At 38.3% G+C, this 21,829-nt stretch overlaps 1 protein-coding gene across 2 annotated transcripts in view; it reads left to right on the top strand.

The window, feature by feature from the left end:
* LOC148425268 (small conductance calcium-activated potassium channel protein 2-like) overlaps window positions 1-21,829 on the top strand; it is a 77,545-nt gene that overhangs the window by 5,774 nt on the left and 49,942 nt on the right. For both annotated transcript variants that reach the window (XM_088410844.1, XM_088410843.1), the window contains exon 3: window positions 18,037-18,132. In XM_088410844.1, the coding sequence (XP_088266970.1) occupies window positions 18,037-18,132 (96 nt within the window). The remainder of the gene's footprint in view (window positions 1-18,036; window positions 18,133-21,829) is intronic.

Here is a 21,829-nt window from a genome sequence, read left to right as displayed (position 1 = left end):
TGAAAGTCTAACTGAGCATCTTAAATGGAATTCTGCAGCTTAAATTGAATTCTGAAGTTGACTGGATGCCAGTGAAGTTGTTTTATGATATACTGTATCATGTTTTATGATGGAGTGTCCAGTGTCCTTCCATGCATGTTTTGGGGAATGTAGAAGGAATCTGGAGTACCCGAAGAAAACCCGCATAGGGAGAACACGTAAACGTCACACAGGAAGGTCGGAGCCGGAAATGAATTGAGTAATTTTTGTACCTAAGCAATCAATGACTTTTGTCCTTTCACTAGGTAAATGTGTAGCAAATGCGCATAGCTCGTTGGTAGAGTGGTCGTCTCCCAGCTGAGAGGCTGTGGGTTGGATCCCCCAACCGTCAAGACCATGTGGAAGTGTCCTTGAGCAAGACACTGAAACCCCAGTTGCTCTTGATGCATCTTTAGGTAAATGACTAGTTAGTGTAAAGCGCTTTGAGTACCCGAGGTAGAAAAGCGCTATATAAGTCAAAGTCCATTTAGCATCTGACCTCACAACCATATCGGCATAAAAATGAATATAACACCCCTACTTTCACCAAATTTTGAAAAGAAAAAAGAAAAAAAAAGATTTGCTATTCAATGTCTTTTAATGTAAAAAAAAAATGTCTTTTGAGGGTTGAATGAGTTAAAGACTACAAACAACGGCTTTTACTCCATTTTTCTCTCCACATGGATCCAATGAAATATAATCGGAGTTGCATCATGGGAAATGAAGTCCCCGGTGTCCGAGTCACTTGCTATTACAGCAACAAATGTTTCTACCTGTAATTATCTACTTGAATCTGCTTTTTTAAAGACTCCGGTGACTTTGCAGCTCTTTGGAATAACAAAAAGATGGAGTGAAGTATGATGAAGTTCCAAGGGTCAGATGCGTGGGGGGGGGCACAATGATGTAATACCATGATAAAGAGGACAAGGGGTGGGCCTTGTAGATTATCAGTAGGAGGCCAGCATCTCATTTGTCTGCGTAATGGTGAGTGTAATAAGATGAATCGGCCCCCAACAGCTATTGTCTGTTTATCTTGGCTCGTCCCTCGTCTCTCGCGTCCTTGTCCCGGCCTTTGTTTTAGCGTGACATAGCACAAAAGGTCAGCGGTGTGAAAGCATGACTTTGCCGCATCACGTATGGATCAGCGATCACACAACGGGTGATGCGCGCAGGTAGCCGCTGAAGATTTTGCCGCGTGGGCGTGTCCGACGTCTTCTATCTGCTTTTTAAAGGACTGGCCATTATGATTATTGCAAGGAATACTTGCCCGTGTCACATTTAAAGCTTTAACTCTCCATCCATTACATAATGACAGTCTCTGACTGGTTCATTAAGGGAAATTCACACTCTAATTTTTTCTCCTCATACATGGCCAGCTCTGTCGGCGTCTGCGCGAGCTTTCTGTCTCTTTTCTATTTCAACTGTCTCTTTATTTGGCTTTAATTCTTGGAACTCAGTTTTTTTGCACAGTTCCCCAGTGGGCATCAAACTCGGGGTGTTGATGAGGAGAAAATGAAAGGCTGTGAATTTGTAGAGGGTTAGACATCATAATTCATATGCCTTCTGCCTCTCAACCTGTGAGCAATGCCGGCGTGCAAATCGAACAGAAAAGCTCAGGCCGATCAATTAGAATTGATCGACATCGGTGAATTTGAGAGTGGGGGGTGCCACGTTCGCCGCCTTTATCTTCTTATTGATAAATCTATTGCCAATTAGGGGCCCGTGCAGGAAGGTGTTGATCTTACACCAACTTTAATGAGACCATGGAAAATAGCGGCTATTTACGTGTTTACAACGAGCAAAACAATTTGGAACTCCGTCACCAACCAAGCGTTGCAACCAGGATTAAGGATTAGGCAATTAGGTAAATTTAGGCATACTTGCTGTTCGTTCACAAATTTGTATTTTTTGTGCTGTTTTTGAAGTCTAAGAAGCTACCAAGTTATAGAAAGTTCTATTTATAATGTAATGTAATTTGACACAATTTTGATATGCTGTCTTTTTCTGCGTAATGCATTTATCAAGGTATCGGATTGAGATATGCCTTTTTTGTTATTATTATCAGGGGTTGACAGATGTGCAAAATGAAATTCAAATTACCAATTAATCAGTCGCTTAATCACAAAATAATTTATAAAAAACTATATATATTTTTTTTTTGGCCTCTAAGACTGTGGTTCTCAAGCTTTTTACAATGAAGTACTCCCTGTGAAATATTATCTTCAGCCAAGTACCCTTGAACTAGTGGAAAGCCTTTTGGGGTGAAAATAAATTTGTAAAGAATAAAAGCAAATGTTTTGCAAAGGAGTCATTATGTATCACAAGTGAGCAACAAGTTGCTTTACTTTCCAATTAATTTGCTCCTATTTTGAAAAGAAAAATTAACTTGTTTTATGGGGATTAACGAGAATTAAATTAGATCCACTGATACCTCCAGAAACTCTGTTTAAACCATATTGTTGCGTACTCTTAAAGGGACACTGTGTAAGATTTGACAGTTTTCATTACGGACAGCAGGAGGTGCTGCATATACCATTGTCCGTAGCCAAAAGAAACATGGGAGCCTTCGGAGAAGTACCACCCCCCATGTAAAATCATTTAATGATAACTAGACCTACGATTATAATTAAAACATACTGTTGGTTATAAAGAAAACATTTATTTGGAAAGTTTTTGAAATTTATAATCATTCAATTTATTCCTTTTTATTGAAAAATGGTATAAATCTCACACAGTGTCGCTTTAAGGATTAGAATAATACAGATATGAATTACAGGTAGAATGTTTATTGTTATATATAAAAATACACATTATATATACTGATTTACAATACTTTGTTGTTGTTTTTTTTAGTATTTGGATGAATGTTCAACTTCAGAACAACTTCAGAACATAGCAACGAAGCAAACTGGACATCTTTTTTCTGTCAAAAATGGCATCTTCCAAGTGATGCGGCATTACCGATGCTATATATGCTATTTATGTGTTTTATTGACAACCTGTGAGGACCCTAGATTGGAATCAAGTGATTTGTCAGTGTTTACTGTCAATCCTATTATGAGTGCAATTTATTTGTGCACAATGTGTTAATGTCACAACCGTGTTTTTAATGTCTGAGTGACTGTACATTGTTGTTGTCGAGGAGGTCCAGCTGCTCCGCGTAGCCATCCAGAAATATAGATAGAAGAATAAGAATGGAACTAAAGGGGGTGTGTTGCTTGTGTACACATGGGTGCTCCTGGAAGAGGGTAAATAGTGTACGAACAACTGAACACACAATCTAATGTGATGCAATACAAATACACATCCTTATAAAGCTAACAATGCTGATTTATGACGGACACTGTTTGAAAGATATTCTGCATTGGTGTTCAATTGCATTCAGGGAGCTTTTACTCATGTTTTGTTCATTACTTCCAAGTTTCATCCATTTTGTGTTTGCATATAATGCTCATGTCACTTTTTTATCTGGAGAACTTGAAGCTCATTAGAAAGTTTGGATTGGATATGTGTTAACATTATCCAATCATTTCTTGAGTTTTTGCACAGTTTGCAGAATTGAACCATGAAATAATTCATGAGTAGGGAAAATGTGGCCCCTCTGGCAGAATTGTGGCTTTTCATACAAAAGGAGGCTTTGAATGCTCAGACTTGATTTGTTTGTACGCCGTGCGTCTGCAGTCTTTGCAGCTCGCTTTATTACCACTCGCCAAAACTGCACAACTGATTTCCATTCATCTTTTGTAGAGGGCACGGGCCAAGGAAGAGCCCATTTCATTTTTATGAAGTTCCAGAAATTCTATTTGTTCATTATTGCACAATGGGCAATTTATTTTTAAAACGTCCCTTTATTTAGCATGAATAATGCATGACTCTTATTTAGCTTACTTAACTTCTGACATATGTGGAATATAGCTGAACCTCTTAAGTCAAACACACAATGGATGATGGTCCAATAAAAAGTAATTGAAACAGAAATAATTGGTTGCAGGGTCAGACTGTGACAATGATAATGAAGGCTTTAAATGGGTAGATGAACAAAGTATGGCATCCATTTCTTTAATCCCACCAACCGGGCATTTACAGTAGACCTTTGCTAGTGACCAATTTCTCAATAAAAGATGTCAAGCTGTTTACTCTTAGCTGAAAATTACTTTCAAACCAAACAGGATAAAGGCTTGCCAAAGGCTAATAAGTGTATGTGTAGGCTAATGCAGGCTAATAAATGTGTAATTGTATTCTTTTTACAACAACGACCTTACTTAAAGTATGTTAGCTTAATGCTAACACATAATGCAATAGCCCACAAGTAACGCGTCAGACAGCAGTTGTACACAAACAAAATAGAGATAGTCACTGGTTTATATTCTAGAATATTACCAATATTAATTGTTTTTTTTGGTGCTGATTCTGAAATTTGGTGGAGTAAAATTCGGGCAACCAGCCAATTGATATGAAATTGTTTAGTAATTAAAACAACTTATTATTGGAATCATAACACAACAATAATGATATATTACAGCTAAAATATTTGACTTTTTAATTTAATTTTTCCCTTTAGCATTTGTTTACATTTACAACGTGATTTACAACATTGTCGTTGTTTTGTTTTTCAGAGGATTTTTGGATGAATGGTGGGAATGTTTTAGTTTTATATGTATATATTAACATTGTTTTTGTTTTAAAACAAATACAATCTCCAAAAATTGATCGATTTAAAAATATAAAATATAATGTAATCATATAGGCTTTAAATTGACTAGACATTTTATTATGGACAATATTACTGCAGTTGTAAAACCTTTCTTCATTTCTATCAGCGTGAATGTATTATACTGCCCCTGGTGGCCAAGTTGTACACAACAGAAGAACCTGCAATAAATTCATCATGACGCATACATTTTTTAATTCTATACATTATATTCAAATATGTAATTCTCTTTTTTTTAATATGTAATCGAGCTCTGACAGCGAATACTTTTCCCTGAAATTGAAGTCAAATTGTGATTTTCGTGTCTATTCAAATTGGAATTGTCCGGGGCTTGATCGAGTTCTAAAACCCTTGTATTGAACTGTAAAACCCCTGAGCTCACTTTTCACTGTCAGAAAACCTGGCGCCTTCAAATGTAACCAAAAAACAATAAGAGACACTTTTTATGAGATTCTCCTCCGGTATTTTTCCTGGGACGGGTTAAAGCGAGAACTTGGCGGTTTGACACGCGTCTGGATCTGAGAATAAATGAGGCCGCACGTCCACTCGGGAGCTTAGCGTGAGGCCTGTCAGATCAATACATCATTGGAAGACGGCCCGCGTGGCTCTTTGCTGGCCCCCGGGCCCACTGCGACATGTCTCAGGCCCGCTGATGAAACACTAGCAGCTATTCTGGGGGAATGCACAGCTGTTGTCAACATCACCTGTCAATACACACATACTGTACTGTACAGATGGCTGCTGCTGTGCATGTGTGTGAAAGCTATCAGGAGTGTTTTTCCCCATCCAAAGAACAGATGAATAGCAAGTAATGAACATATACCAGGGAAAGAACTTTCGATGTGATTAGTGTTGTTGCGCACCTGCGCTGCGCAAACTTACGATTGAGCTGAAATTACTGACTGACGTAGCTCAGCTCCACAAAAAAGTAGAATACGGGCCAATCGGCGGGAGGAATATTAGCTTAGACCTTAGATGGACTTCAAAACGTCACCTTGCAACACAAGCCTAAAACCAAGCAAAGTAGCTTTAAATTGATTAATTAACATAGCATGACCCAACCAATGAGTTTTATTGGTTTAATCCAGTGCTTCTCAAGTATATTTTGCAAAGCATAAACGTTTCGTGCCCCGCCCACTCTCCGCGCCGACTATAAATAAGCTAATTATCTATAAAAATGGTGTAAGTGAACCTAAAACTGTATCCTATTTCACATTAACGAAAGAAAGAAGCAATATGAACCAATTTCCAACAAATTTTAACTACTTTTTACAGCGTTTCTACAGGTTACAGGTTAGTCTAAAACTGAAAATGAAATTAAAGCGCATCAAAGTGCCTGAAATTTAAATAAAAACAAAAAAATGTCAATTCTTATTTTATTGCAATTACACTTGGCAAAAACAAAGCCTTTTGTCCACGGGTGGTTAGTGATGGAAAATTGAGTGAAAAGACTGTAAACATACAGTATGAGGAAGATAGTGCAAAATATTAAGTATTTAGCAACTTTTGGTAATGAATTTAAGGTAATGAATTACTTTTGAATGTTTACCGAAATTAATAAATTATTTGAGTACTTAAGTTCTGAAAGAAACTTTATTAACTCCAATAGTACCAGCTATTTCTATGGATGACTTTAGCCAAATCCTAGATTTTTTTTTAAATATAAATGAATAACTAAATGAATAAATGTCTGGCAATGGCAATTGCCAATTCGTGTTCTGGTTGACGCTGGCATGTGGTCACTCCACAATGTGTTGTGCGTTCGTTTTTATCTTCCCGGGTGCTTCTTGTGCTATGAGTCGTCAGTACTAAGGAAAATTTTTCTCCGTGTCTCGATGGCGCTTCACTGGTTCTTCTCCACACTTAAACAGGGTGCTTATGTTCCTCCCCTGCGGATCCTAAATATGTCTCCAGCTCCCCGGGGGGGGGCTAATGTTATTTCTACCCCAGCAGGCCTCTGTTCATTGCCTCCCTAGCCACACCCCTGCATCCCTGGCATTTCTGGCGACATTTCCTGGGCGACTTTTTCCGGCGCTTTCTTCTGGTCGCGCGTCGATTGCTTCACGTGAAGGGAATTAAACTAGCCGGTCGTTGATGTATATGTTCTCTGGGGTAGTCATCAACCGCTTCAGTACTCATGTGCCTTCTCTTCCCATTGCCACCATCTTCCTTACCCCTCCATTACGTCGCCTTCAGGCTTCTGAGGGCCTCAGCATCCCTTCGGTCCTGTCGCTAACTGCTACAAATTTCTACCCCTGTAATGAAGTCTTTCGCTCTCTCTCTGTCTCTCTCTCTCTCACTCTATACTAGATATATCTATAGATGGATATATAACTATCTATATATATATATATATATATATATATATATATATATATATATATATATATATATATATATATATATATATATATAGATAGATATATATAGATATATATAGATATATAATCTATACTAGACATATAGATATAAATATATATATATCAGTGGCGGTCCGTGCGTTTCACACTTACACCTTCAGTGATGTTCGAATAAATACCCCTCAAATAAATAGCCCTCAGAAGCACACGTATGTTTTACTGTGCTACACAGGCTATTTTCCAGAGCATTTAAACATCCTGAAAGTCCTGAAAGTTGTGTTGGTCGCATGGGTATGTTTGACCTCACATCACCTACCTGTAACGTAAACATTGTCATGTGTGCTTGAGGATTTTCTGTCTATGTGTTCAGCTCAGTTGTGTTAGCTCCCATGAATGCACCTGCCATGTGTGCATCCAAACATGTTTTTTTTTTATCTTGTTTTGTTTTATTTTCCTATAAGTGGATTGATCTGTGTATACGTGTTGATATGTGTGATGTAACTCTTTTAGTTGGAGGGCGGTGAGAAGTCAAGTTTGGCTTTAGTTCCAGTCTTCTGAAGTAATGAAAACATGCTTGTGTGTATGTATGTATGTGTGTGTGTGTGTTTGATTATATCTGGCTAAGGTGACTGTAGCCTCTCTGCCTCCCACCTGTTTCCCTGGAGACTGATTGCAAGAAAGAGCCACTTTGACAGGAAGCGAGCCTCAAGGCTAACACAGTCCGACGCAATCACACGTGCTTGCGTTCATTTTGCTCATCAGAAGCAAAAATTGTAATCAAATACTTATCACCTTTGTCAAAATCAACTAGGAGTGTCTAAATTACCGACTAAGTGTGATCAATTAATTACAGTGGTAGTTTAATTTATCTAATTGTTAATCTCGAACTTTATGCTTTGTGTATGCTGATTCGATCAATTCTTAATGCTTCGGGCTTTATGTGCTTGAATTGCTGGTGGTTGGAACACAGTCGCAATCGATCACACCCTGAAGTGGACACTGATTGGCTGTCATTGTGTTTGAGATAAAATCCTCTTGTGGGCGAGAGTGCAAGTTCATGAGTTGAAGGAAAACGCGAAAATGAAAGTGCATGTCTGTTGAATAGTAAATTAAACATTTAAAAAATGGCCTAAAGCAAGTGTGGTTAAAATGATAGTTATATGCATTTTTTTTTTTTGTAAAAACGTCAGAGGCAGCTCAAGTTTAGACTACCACATAAATGCAAAGCACCAAGACTATTAATCTGTATTTGAAATCTTTTGATCCACCACAAAAACATAGTACATTAAAAAAATAGAAAAAAAAACAGGACTAATTAGATCAATTAATCTAAATTTCTTGCTAAAATGTACTCACAATGAATGAATTATCTTAATGCACTTTTTAGGCACTAGTTGCCATGAAAAGATGGAGCTTTCACCTTTTTTCCTCGGCAAAAGCAAAATGTGCTATGTTGGCTTTGAATCAGGTGAATGAGGCGACTTGGAAGAATTGAACAATTTCCTCTCTTTCAGAGAGGAATTGAGTGGCTTTCACGATGTAGTCACTATCCGTCTGTCCTATCAATTTAACAGCATGGTTGGATGTGAGCAAAGTTGTTCACAATTCATGATGTGGTTTGCTTTGGATCGTGGTTTTTATCATCACACTTCTCTTCGCATGATATGTAACCCACATTGATCTTATTTTCGACCCAAATCCAATCCGAGCGGTGAAACAATTTCCATGTCAAAGTATAATCATTTCCCGTTCCTGTGCTTATACGTTCACACAGTTTTTGATTGGCACTTTGTTGTAAACACTCCATTTACATTTATGTGTGCAACCCTTGATTGACAACTGTTTCCCTAAGTATTTTCGACACGTTTTCCGTGAAGCGTGTTTTCCTCACTAACAATTGTGCAATCAGCCTCTTAAGTTGTCTTGGTTGCTGTCTATGGTTGCACTCTGCATTATATGGTACTTGAACGCGTCATATTTTTCTAAAGCCTCCACTTCAATTACAAGTTGGATGTTGTATTACAAAGACATCGTGTTGGTGTGTGTGGGCAAAAAAATTTGAAATATATGTGGGGCAGATTCAGATATGCAATTTCACAGTCACAGTACTTCATGAATAGTTTATAATACATACAATAATCGATTAAATGACAACCAAATTCATCGATACGTATTTTTGATAATCAATTAATAATTTGTGGACGTAACATTGTCTAAATGTCGACAATGATCAAACTGATTAGTTATGTTAAATCAGAATAAGACCTCGGTAAACATCTTTTACTTTGAAAAAAGCCAGATTTTTCTAACAAGTTACAGACCAAATCAGTCAAATTGGAAAAATAATTGAATCGATTTGAAGAAACATCAAGTTTGGAAAAGGACAGCAATTAAAACATGTTTTTATTTTAAATTCGATTTAACTATTAATCAATAAAATAATCATTTAAAATAGTCCTAATTTGCATCCCTACTCTAAAATGTTGCTATTATTATTAGCTGCTTAGCGTTAGCTAACTGTATGTGTGTGATGTAAAAAGTTCTATTTTTGGCCTGCTCACAGAGGAAAATCTTTTTTTTTTAATCTCGGAATGCTGTCTAGCTACACTTCAGTCAATACACACATACACACACTTGACTTAGCAGTAAAGGGACCCCCTGGTAATCAATTACTTGATCAATCACAGATTGGGCTGGCCACACTAAAGCTTATCTTCTAGCTTCATCTTAAAACCTTTTGGATCAGTAGAGCTTCTGGGGGAAGCCCTTTTGTGTTTCCAGAGGACAAATATATATCCACGAAAGCATGCTTGGATGTATTTGGTATGGGAGAACACCCCCCCCCCCCCCCCCCCCCCCCCCCCCCCCCCCCCATGTAAATTCTGGATGAACTACAATACAGATGGTTCAATAAGCTTGGACCTTTGACCCTCCAACAAATTTCAACTCCATACTTTATTTCCTTCTGGAATTATAGCCATGTGTCCCAATACTTATGTCTGTATGTATGAGCGCCATGTATGCACTGAAGGACTACACACCACATTACGCTATTAAGGCATGACAACCTCAAACAAAAACTTAACTCCCGTTCATCCCAACCGTGATTCATTTGATTATTTACACCTGTAACTCTTATTGGCCGGTTGCTTAGCAACCCCAGCGAGACGATTGGAACACTCACAGCCGCCGCTGCAAGCTGGTGTAATAGATGACCCGAGCTATTCATGTTCTGTGCACACGGAACACGCAAACCATGTGCGATTCGGTTGACCTTAAAGTGACAGGGTCCAAATTATTCACATGGCACACTGTATAATAAGAACAAGGGGCCCGTTGTTGCCATGCCGATTCTGGATTTTGCAAAATGGTATCCAGGCGGGAGTAGAAACAATCAAACTGATATTATGTGGTTGCACAAGTGTGCGTACAATTAATCAAACATATTCAAAGTCAGATTCAATAGTAGAGCTCATTTAAATTGCCTCTGTTTAACCTCAGGTCAACTTTTCCAGTTTTGCTCTCAGCACATGCAAAAAAAAGAGACCATAGCAGCATGTTCACCTCATACTGAAGTACAGTTGAAGACTACTTCAAACTAAAACACCAAAAGCAATTGTTTAATGAATCTCATTGAAAATATGAACCTCAGTGACCATTTTACCTTTGTTCAGACATAACATAATTGATAATTGTATTTTTTATAATCCAGTACACCTTACGTATTCATTCTTTTTCCTTTCTACCCTCCCTTTACTTAAAATAGCGCTCAGGTGACTCCTACAGACCTCAAACTGATTTTTTTACTTTCAAAACAGCTAAATAGAACAAAGGCAGGACGAGGTAAGCGATAAAATAAAATAAGGTTGCAAGTGGCTGGTGTGACAGTGTGTTTACAGTCAGGCCGCTGAGCTGGGTATTTTTCTCATTAACAAGACAAGCGGTGCTTCCTTTGCAGCCACTTTGCTCCACTGAGCACAAATGAGATGTTTGCAATAGGGAGAGTGAGACAGGAAAACAGGGAAATAAAAAGCAGACGACAGCTTGAGCGTTGAGCCAAAAATCAGCCAAAGTGTTGTGCGGTGGCCCGTAACAACAACCACTAACTCACTTCGCTGTGTGAAATTATATACTGCTAGTGGTCTTTTACTACACTTCCATGATCAATAATAGGAAAAAAAAAACAGTCATGTTTGCGTAGGAATTGTCATTATTGTTTCCTTTGTTCTGGAAGCGTGTTGCAACGCCGGTTTACGTGACTCTTTTACCAACTGACTTGACTCTTTCTACTTGTTGAGTTGCAACATCGATACCAACAACACAATGTTGTCCTTGAATCACATTCAGTGGCCAATTTAAGGAACTAAAAGACAACTTCATTACGCTGACATTTTATTATACGGCGCCTGTTGCCAGCGAAGCCTCTAGCATAAATTAACCGCTAGCTAGCAGTGCTCCAGTGCTCCATATAGGCATGCGAAAACAGTCAGATTACTTTTCGAAGGCAGTTAAAAAAACGTAAATGAAAGTGTACTCTTTGGTGCCGACAGCCTAAGGTTGCTGTTCCTACTGATCACTTTCTAAAAAAACAAGCTGACTAAAATGTGGGTTCTGTGGTTCTGACATCTCTTCTTCTCATTGATTAGAATGCATAGGCATACAAGTCTTAAATCTCTCTTATAACAAAAGGAAAAAACATTGTTGCTGATGAAAATGATAAAACCTGATCATTCATAAAAACGCAACTAGTAAATCTTGGTGTGTAAAAGCTGCTTTTATTTCTAAACAGGCAGGCATGTTCAGTTAGTGTTGAAGGCATAACTTTCCATAATGTGTAAATATCTAATGTTAGGACCTATGCCCGATGTATATATAAATTTTCAATTCAATGGCTTCGGGCAGTAGGCAGGGGGCACCTCAACTGGTTTCCAGCCAATTGCAAAGCACACAGAGACAAATTCACGCACCCAATCACACTTAAGAACCATTCAGTATACACACCTGCCATGCATGTTTTTGGAGTGCGGGAGGAAGCCGGAGTGCCTGGAGAGAACCCGCGCGGGCTCGGGGAGAACATGCAAACCCCACCCAGGAAGGCTGGAGCCAGGTGGATTTGAACTCGGGTCCATTTAACTGTAAGACGGACATGCTATTCACCGCGCCCCCGAGCCGCCCTATGAGTGTAATCAGTTAATAAAAATATGGCGCACAAGTGGCATAAAAACGAAGGTTCGGAAGCTCGTGTGTGTTTACATACAGCTGCGTATCCCCGTATTTGGGCCGACACACACATTTTAGGGAAGCCGCAATAGACACGATAACATACTGACACACTCTATTTTCCAGGACACTGACTCGCAATATATATTCATGAACCAATGCAGATTGTGCTTAATCACCTCATGAGGGAGACTCAGTAGTCAGCCACTAAATGAAGACTCGGAGCGTACGCCGGCGTCAAGTTTTGACTCAGGCGCTAAGAGCTATATTATACCTTGAAGTATCCATGACAGTGAGGCTGTTTTGGAAAACGTTTGGCTGTCATCGGCATTGATAACGAAGAAATGAGCTCAATTTCTTGCTTGTATTACTTTTATGAAGTAATCGCGATTAGTATTAGTGCAAGAGGAATTCAAATTCAATGTCAACAAACACTGACCATCATTTAATTCACGCATATATAATGTATGCGTATATTGCAAAGTCACTTTGAAGTGATTCTTCAAAAATATTACATTTTTAAATTTGAGAGTTTAGCTGCTACTATTAGTTCTATTACTGTATTTCTAGTCTATTTTATTTTTTCTAATTTTCAACCCTCATACTCGGGTTTAATGTAAATATGTTGTTCTTATAAACAACAGGCAGTTGTCAAGAGGTATAAGAATACTGTGTGCATGTAAAAATGGCGGCCACAGAGGCCACCATGTAGCTCCACGCCAGCATGCTGGTCAGACTTTTTTTGTTAGTTAGTCCTTATCACATAAAATTCTTAAATTGATGAAATCTTCTGGTCTAACATTGAGGGAGAGAGTAGGGGGAGGAAAAAAAGCATAAGTGGCAGGAAAACAGGTTAAGATTCAAATAAGAGAATAGGTGACATAAGTTTCCTTGTGGGAGTGGTCATCTTTAAAAATAATACCAACCACGAGGCTCCTAATCTTTTGTTTTTATGTTTTGAACCTTTTTTTGTAGATATTTAAGTAGGGAAACCAAATTACAGTATGTGAAAGTCTTTTGGTTGTGACCCCAGAATACATCTATACTGCATTGATATTTCATTCCAATTCAGTTAGAAGCAACTATGCGTGATGTGACTGCGGTTTGAATATCATAGCAAGGCAGGCTTTATTGATATCTGCAGCTGTTGTTTATGCCATGCGCTCAAGCGCAAATTTTTGGGACAGAGATACGTGAGTTGCATGAGATGATGCTGTTGTCACCTTTTTTTTTTTTATCTGTCAGCTGTTGCCTTCAATCCCACATAATCATACCCAATAGAGGCTTTTTGAGAAGACTAACCAATGATTGGATCTGACTGTCCCCATCTCAAGTGATTCAGCATTTACAGTACCGGATCAATCGCACTTTGCTATTAGCTAAACTTAAATTCCGCACACATGACGCTAGCCATTAGCAACCGACGCAATCTCGCGATTGTCTCCAGACGCTGTTGTGGAGTGTGCGTAGTTAAACTAATGAAGAGAAATAACAGTCGTCCGCAATGTGGCCCTGGAGCGTGCTAAATCTATCTGCAAGGGCTCGCTCAAAATTAACTTTTTGAGTATTATCGTAATCTGTGCTGACGTCGGTGCAACCGTCTTGGAAGAACAAGTGGGTATTGAAAAGAAAAGCCATTAAGATATGATATCCAGCTGTGCGTGTGAGGGAGGTGGTAATAGGCCGATGGGATGAGTAGTATCGAGCAAAGGAACATTGCTTATGTTTTTAAAATGTATGTTATAGGCCAGTGGTTCTTAAATAGGGGTACAGGTAACCCTGGAGGAACTTGAAGGAGCTCCAGGGGTTACTTGAGATTTTAAATAAGGCAAACAAGCATGCAAGAATATTTTACAAACAATTATTGAATGAATGAAGTGTTTCAGGAAAATGTAAGTTTATAAAACAAATTTTACGATTAGGTCATTCAATGTCATTTTTTTTAAAAAGCCAAATTCTCCCCATTTGACCCAACTTGTCACGTGCTACCTCTCGTTACCTGTCAAGATAATGATTTATTTTTTGAAAAGATCTCTACTGTAAGAGGAATCTTTATGTTTAATTTTTTTTTATTGTAAAAATATTTGTTTATAAGTATTTCTTTTTTAGAACAGGTCTCACACTTTATGTTGATTATTTTTTGTGTACAAATATCTATTCATAATTAAATTAATGATTTAGTTTTGTGAACACATCTCTACTGTAATCAAAAAGAGGTATCTTTATTTTTAATATTTTTCTGCAGGAAAATATGTATTTATAATTATTTCTTTTTGAGACCAAGTCTGACACTTTACAGTGATTATTTTTTGTAGACAAATATTTATTAATAATTATTTCTTTTCAATAACAGAACTCTTCTAAGATCCAAAAGAGGACAGAATATATGTTCATTATTTTTTGTGGACCAATACAAATGAAGTTTGAAAAGTTCTAAAGTTTAATAAAGCAGGCATTGATGGCCATTTTTTTTAACCCCAAAATGCTTTGTACTGGTTAAGGAGTACTTGGCTGAAAACATATTTCCCAGGGGGTACATTACTGAGTTTGAGAACCATTGTGATAGACCATCCCAACAAATGTATACCAGTTTCTTGTTCTAACTCTCTATATGAACTAAAAAAATGTGAAAAATACACAAATCAAACTACTTAAGGCAACTTTATTTTTTATTCCTCTTGTTTTATCCTCCTGAATCTCATTTTAGTATGCAGTCACTCTTCTGAGTTTTAGTATATTCTTAGCATATGCATGAAATGCAGCTGAATTGTATTTTTGCAAATAGCATGTTGACAGGAAGCGCATTACTGTGATTCAGTGAAGTAATTTAAAAATGAACAAATAAAGTAAAGTAGCAGGGGCTTTGCCAAGTTTTAAACTTTGTATTAAAGGAAAACAAATGACTGGACTAACTTTGTCCCTCACATAGCCTGCTGAGAAGTTGAATGATATTTTCCTGCGGATCGGGTGACTTGTGGAATTTCTCGTTTTGTTTCGGTAACGGGATTGGGGGCAAACTCAGAGACCTGACTGTGATGTGAACAAAAACTGAGCTGGATCACATATTTACCAGGTCATCAGCAAGAAAATAATCCTGATCAATATATCCATTTTATACTACGCACCATCAGCACCATCATATTTTCCCTCAATATATCATGGCGGTATCAGATCAGGGCTTGGTGTCGGTAACTCTAAAAATCAGGTGACTCGGACGCAGACTCGGTTCCAAAAAATAAAATTAACCTTTATTGAAAATATGCTCACCCTCGAAGACAAAAAAAGGCCAACTACATCCTGAGCATTTCGTCATTGCGTTCAGCGCTGGGCACATTATTGAAACGGGCAATAATTAGCCCTCACTTTCACATCACTGACTTGAACGAGAACTGAAACCACACTTAGTGGACTGCAAGCAGGCAAATATACTACGACAATATTAAAACCATTAAAATCATCTCCAAATGTCTTCATAAAAGTATATCAGTTAACCATCATTATACCTAATAACCATTCAAATTTAAAACTTTAGCCAAAGTACATTTGTTCTCGGCACAAAAATATATTTTTAGACAAACTCCATTACGTAGTCTTTGCTAGTAGCAAATTTGTTATGAAATCTTTTCCCTGGTAAACAAGTGGCTAGCTGTCCAGGTTTTCTTTTTTGGTTTGGAAAAGTCCACCTTGAAAATAAATTTCCAGTAATGTACTGTTGTGTCTGGCGGTCCATTTACCATGCAATGAATCTCGGAGTCACTCGAAACCAATTAGAGGATGCGACTGCTATGACGTTCCTGCTCTTGTGTTGTGTTCAATTGCAGAAGGCCTGCAAACCTGAGTCCGAATGCCCTGGGAATGTTACGCTGATATAGCCATGCACAGAAGCTGGAATCTGATTGGATAACAAAATAATTGTAATAATCATAACCCACAAACGACTGTTGGCTTCACAGCTAAGTTACACGCAATTGAATGAAATCAAAAGACAGTCGAAAATAAATGTAGAAAATATACAAATGTGTGCATTATTTTACAAACGTATACAACGTTTTAAATGCAGGTTAGTACTTTTAAGGATGCTTCGGCCTTTAGAAAAGACCATTCCTACTATACTTGAATTACTATTTATCAGGGCGGATTCTTAATATTCTGATGCAAGGGCACGCAATAAATACCAGGTTTACAGTGTTCAAGACTACTTAAAATAATCTTATTATGGTGATTAAATACAGTATGTAATCATATCAATATGTCAGACACTTTTCAGTTAATACTATCATACATGTTATTTCCTACGGACACACATGGCATCAATTGAATGATCCAGATACAGAATACTGAAATAATGATCATTTAGTGCATAATACTATTCTCTATTGCAACAGGTTAATACATGGAACATGATAAGCATTTGCCTACTGTGCTGCTCTCATGATTAATATGAATATACTGTACATACTGTAAATATATTTATGTATCCAGATGCTCTGGTGTGGGTTAATGCTCTTAAGTCATGGCAACTCATTACACGTCAAAAAAAAGAGCCTGTCCTTAAATTTTTAATCTCCACTTATTTTGCTCTGGTTCACTGGGTCCAGAAGCATTCATACTGTTGCTACAGCAACCACACTTAAATGCAAATGATTTATATTTTGCCGTTGTAGAGTGGAAGCTTTTTTTTTTTTAAAGGGAACTCATACCACTTATGTTTTTCATTTCTAATCCTGTTGAATTGGAGTCACGATCGGCCGCTGCTACTCAGAATGCTTTCTTGGCTGCGGAAATGAAACCCTTGAAAACAGCGACTGGAGAGCCAAAATTATTTCAATATAAAAAAAATCTGACCATTTGCGGAGAAATACTGCCCAAGGTGAATTATGTCATATACTCTTTAAGACTTGATTTTTATTATTTATTTATTTATTTTGCAAAGCAGTTCTGTGAATTATTGTCTTCATTTGAGGAGCAATTTTTTAAATTTGTGGAGGTTTATCCCAAGGACCTGAAGCAATGTTTTTACAATAAAATGATGATTATTATTATTATCATTATTATTATGGCCTTTTATTCTGATCTGAAATGACTGCATTTGAATGCACCATACGTCTCATCCTCATGTCGAAAGCTACTGGAGGCTTGGACGTGTGAAGCCAATTGAAACGTAACCAGCGCTCGGAAAACCTTCAAAGTAAAAGCCTAATAAAGCTTTTGCCATGTAATATTTGGAGTCTTTATTCTGAAATTGGCCTATACTCGTTGGTGGCATTTTACTGTACATCATGTTGTTGCGCAGCTGCCTTAACCATGGCGATTGTTCCATAAGAATCACTGAATAACGAAATATAATTTTTGGGCTATCTTCTGACTCACCCTTAAAAAAAAAAAAAAACGAAGCACACCAACTCTGGTCAAATAGCCAAAGCGATGTGTTTGTGCGCATCACAGTCGAGTGAGCTTTGCGTGTGCGGGATTGATGAAGGTTAAGGAAGCCCCAGAAGTGCGATGAGTTGTATTGATTGAAAGTTCCCCGGTGCATTGATTATAAGCCCTGTGAAAGCAGAAGAGCTGAAGATTTAAAGCTCCACACCACAGGGTTATTGACAGGTGCAATACTTCTGCTCAGCCTCTGAAAATCTTTTTGGTAAATGCAGGGAAACGGCTCACCCCGGAGTGACCCAATATGTAACTTTCCCACTTTGTGATGTATGTGTTTTCTTTCCCCCGCAGAGCTCCATGTATTCTCTGGCCCTGAAGTGTCTGATCAGCCTGTCGACAGTCATCCTGCTGGGCCTCATCATCGCCTATCACGCACGGGAGGTTCAGGTAAAATGGCTCACTCGCTCATGTCAAGCCATAGATTCATTCTGCGTCATTTGCTCTTTCATTTGCTCTGGGCCCAAACAGAAAATTGTTTGCTCTTGAACACTCTCAGGCACACCAGATTAGGTACACCTGCACAATCTCACGAGTCACGTCTCAATAGCTCACGATACTATAATGCTTTGTTTTAATGCACACAATTAAAGATATATTCATTTAGCCAAATGAGAGAATAGAGGGGCCGTGACATGATATTTAAGTACAGTGTAATATGTGCATATAAATTACATTTGGCACATTGGCGATTTAATTTCTTATTAAATTGGGTTTTATGGTACCGATGTTTCGAACCAGGAAGTAAAACGACTCGTTTGCTCTTACCGTGTAGCTGTTGCGCCCTCTTGCCGCACGATGGCCAGCCACGCAACATGCATTCATCCATCATCCTGACCGCTCATCCTCACAAGACTCGCGGCTGATTATGACTACTCCATATAATGGAGCCAAAACAGGCGTTTTACTGAAATTAAAATGCAAAGCGGCTTCGATATATCCCTCACACTAACACGCGTTCCTTTTATCAAATCAGTCCCTGTGGGAACCCCGTGTTCATAACAATAGTCCCACCCGAGGGGGAATTATTTACTACTGATGCTAATCGTCCGGTGGAAGTTAATAAATGAAATGTTGTGTATACTTGGCCAACTTGCTAAATATCCTCTCCTCAGCTCCGGAACCGAAACCAAAACTAAACAACGAGAATAAGGTTGGTGTGTATTTACTCTTGCACCGGTGGTGCAGGGAGCTGTGAAATGCTTCTGTCTCGCTCTTGTCCTCATAAGCGAACGAGAAGCCATTTTTGTCTGCACCAGTGGGGTTGGTGTGAGAGCGCAGTAAAAGCAAGGAATGTTTAGAAATTCATCAATGAAGGAAAATAATACTTTGGGAGTGTTTAGTGTGAGAAATCAACATTGGAACATGATTAAAAGCTCCAAAAAGTTGACTTCATGTTACGACATCTTTAAAAGGAAAGCCAACCCCAATATGCTCTGTACCATATGTTCTATGCAACCCCACTAGTCTAAACACAGCATTCTGATGAATATTGCATTCGTGGAATATAAATTCAGCAGCAAAATCCATCCGCTTTTTATGGGACCACCATTTCGACAGCTGTTAGCTAATTCAAAACAAAGCAAATCATAGTTTATCCCTATCCCTAATCAAGCAATATAGTTGTACTTATATAAATGTATTACTACAACAGGGTATAATTAAATATATTATGGTAGCTACTCATAACTGCGTTATTTTTTTTTCCGGGCCTGGGTGCCATCGCATGACTGCACTGCCTTATAACCAAGTGTGTGCCGTCCGTTTTGACTTTAATCTGCCAAATGCGGTCGCTACAGTGAGATCAATACAAAGTGCATCCACCCAGTAGAAAAGTTGAGTGTGTCCAAACGATTTTTTTTTGCCTTATGACATGCTAACACTGCAAATTGTCATTATTAGAAGACGTAAGCGAGCTGTGAAGCCTTGCCTTGCTGTGCAGCTGTTCCTATAGAGGTCTATTCCCATACTAATGCATTCCATCCCTCAGGCGCCTTCCCGCAATCAGGGGCCCAGGTGTGTGTCCGCCTCACCAATTAATGCCATTAACGGGCCGCCGTGGCGGGATCGACCAAAGGCTCTACACGGCTTTGCATGCAGTAGCTAGACCGCAACAATCGATCACGTGCGCCTTCATGCTCCGTCGTATGTGATTTTGTCCTTTTGACGAATACAACGGCAACGTGCCCGTCGGCCCGCTGTTTTCATCATTCATTGCACATCGACTATTTATGGGAGCCTTGCGGGAAGCCGTGAGTGCCCCCCAGACCAGCTATTACTCCCCATCAGCAAAACCACAATCATCCATCCGGCCTCATGCTAGTTTAATGCCGTCACTTGCTTACATTACATCATACAGTAGAAAAGTCCATTACTGTCGTGTACTGTACATGTGATGCATTCAGGTAGAAGGCAGCTGAGGATTCATTGACAAAATACTAAAAGAGGGCTTTTTTTTCTGTTCTATCCGCCCACGTTCGCAGCGGAGGCTGCACGTGACGTGGAGGATGAAGAAGTCGCGGTGACGAGAGAGATAACATTCTGTCCTTTCCGTGATGTGATTCTCTTTGATGAAATCACAGGAGGAGTTCAAGAAAGTGTGACTGGGAAGCATCGGGGGATGTTACCGGTCTAGACATGAATGGTTTATTTTAGAAATTCACCTGGAACGTAGGCTGGTTTGTAAAATGTTCATTTCTTTTCGATGATGAAAATGCAGTAAAACGGTAATTCAATCTTTATCATTCATTTTTTATAAGTAAGACTTCGGATTTTTCCAAAATAGTCAAAATATTATGATATTGAAGTTAGAGTTTATTGAGGGAAGAAAGTGACATTTTACCAGGGGAATATATAAAATGAATCTTTAGTTTCATCATCTAACAATTTTAATTCTAGGAAAGACATTTATTCATTAAAAAAAGGCACTATATTTTTGAAAAAGAAGTCTTTTGTTCTTTTTAAAAAAAAACAAACGACTTTCTTCTGTAATAATTGGCCTTTTGTTCATTAAAAAGGCTTTATTCATGCAGGGATGTAGGATTTATGTGATGAAATGTGGCAATGATATCTTAGCTTTTAATTGGCCCTCTGTGAAGGTAGGAAGGGGAATGAGCTCTTTGCCCATAATGCCATAACATCATATCCGTTGCGGATCATGCGGTTTCTCCTGAAAACAATAAAGAAGGAATGAGCCTTAAAAAGTTTTTATTTCTTCATTTATTTATTTTTCCTGGGGTGGCACGGACATTGCCATATTTTAAATCCAAATTTAGAGTTAGGAGTTCTGAGTTCCTTGAATCATACTGTATAGCATTTATGCAACTGCTTCATGGTAAACACATGTGTGTAGGATCCCAGAGTGCGACACTGAGACTGCGTGTGTCACAACACACGTCAACATGTTGACGGTTTGCTTCCATACATCAGCAGCATAACAAGTGTCGCTTAGCGTTTGCCCTTTATTGTTGCTGTTTACACACACGTGGGCAAACAAGAAGCGAGGCATGCACAACATCACGCTCATGCTATTTCTTTTCTTTCCCATCCAGCAAAATTCCACTGGAAGCATTTGTACTTGCTCAAGCGCATAAATCCACCAAGATGGAAAGTATGTGCGTCAAAGAAGAGAAGTCCTGACACTAATTGTATTCATCAAATAAAAGTGAACATTTTGCATGTTCATCATGCAATGATCCAACTCAGCATCACGGCAGCAATGTAACAAACAAAAAAATAACGCTATAGATAAGCAGTTTGTTTTGATAGGCAATATGCATTTTACTTTACATTGTCTTTCACATTAATACAGAACCTGTCTTGGTTTTGGGGTCATGATTTTCACACCAGGAGACTATAATTGTTCTGAGCACAGTGAAAAAAACAATTGTTATGATTATTCAACCTTACTTGTTCTGTATCTGTGTAATAATGACAAAATCTATACCTTCATGAAAAACGCATTCATAAAAGTAAATTGGCAAAACGAGAATAATGATCATTTTCTGTGCAATTATAGTTCGTATTTGATTATTCTAACTGGTGAATGTGTGTGGTTTCACTTACATTTCATTGTTTTGATTTTATT

Source organism: Hippichthys cyanospilos, chromosome 3 (assembly GCF_059441005.1).
Source record: "Hippichthys cyanospilos isolate Australia breed blue-spotted pipefish chromosome 3, RoL_Hcya_1.0, whole genome shotgun sequence".
Classification (NCBI taxonomy): Eukaryota; Metazoa; Chordata; class Actinopteri; order Syngnathiformes; family Syngnathidae; genus Hippichthys; species Hippichthys cyanospilos.
The sequence above is the reverse complement of the archived record's forward strand: the minus strand, read 5'-3'. Positions and strand labels throughout refer to the sequence as shown.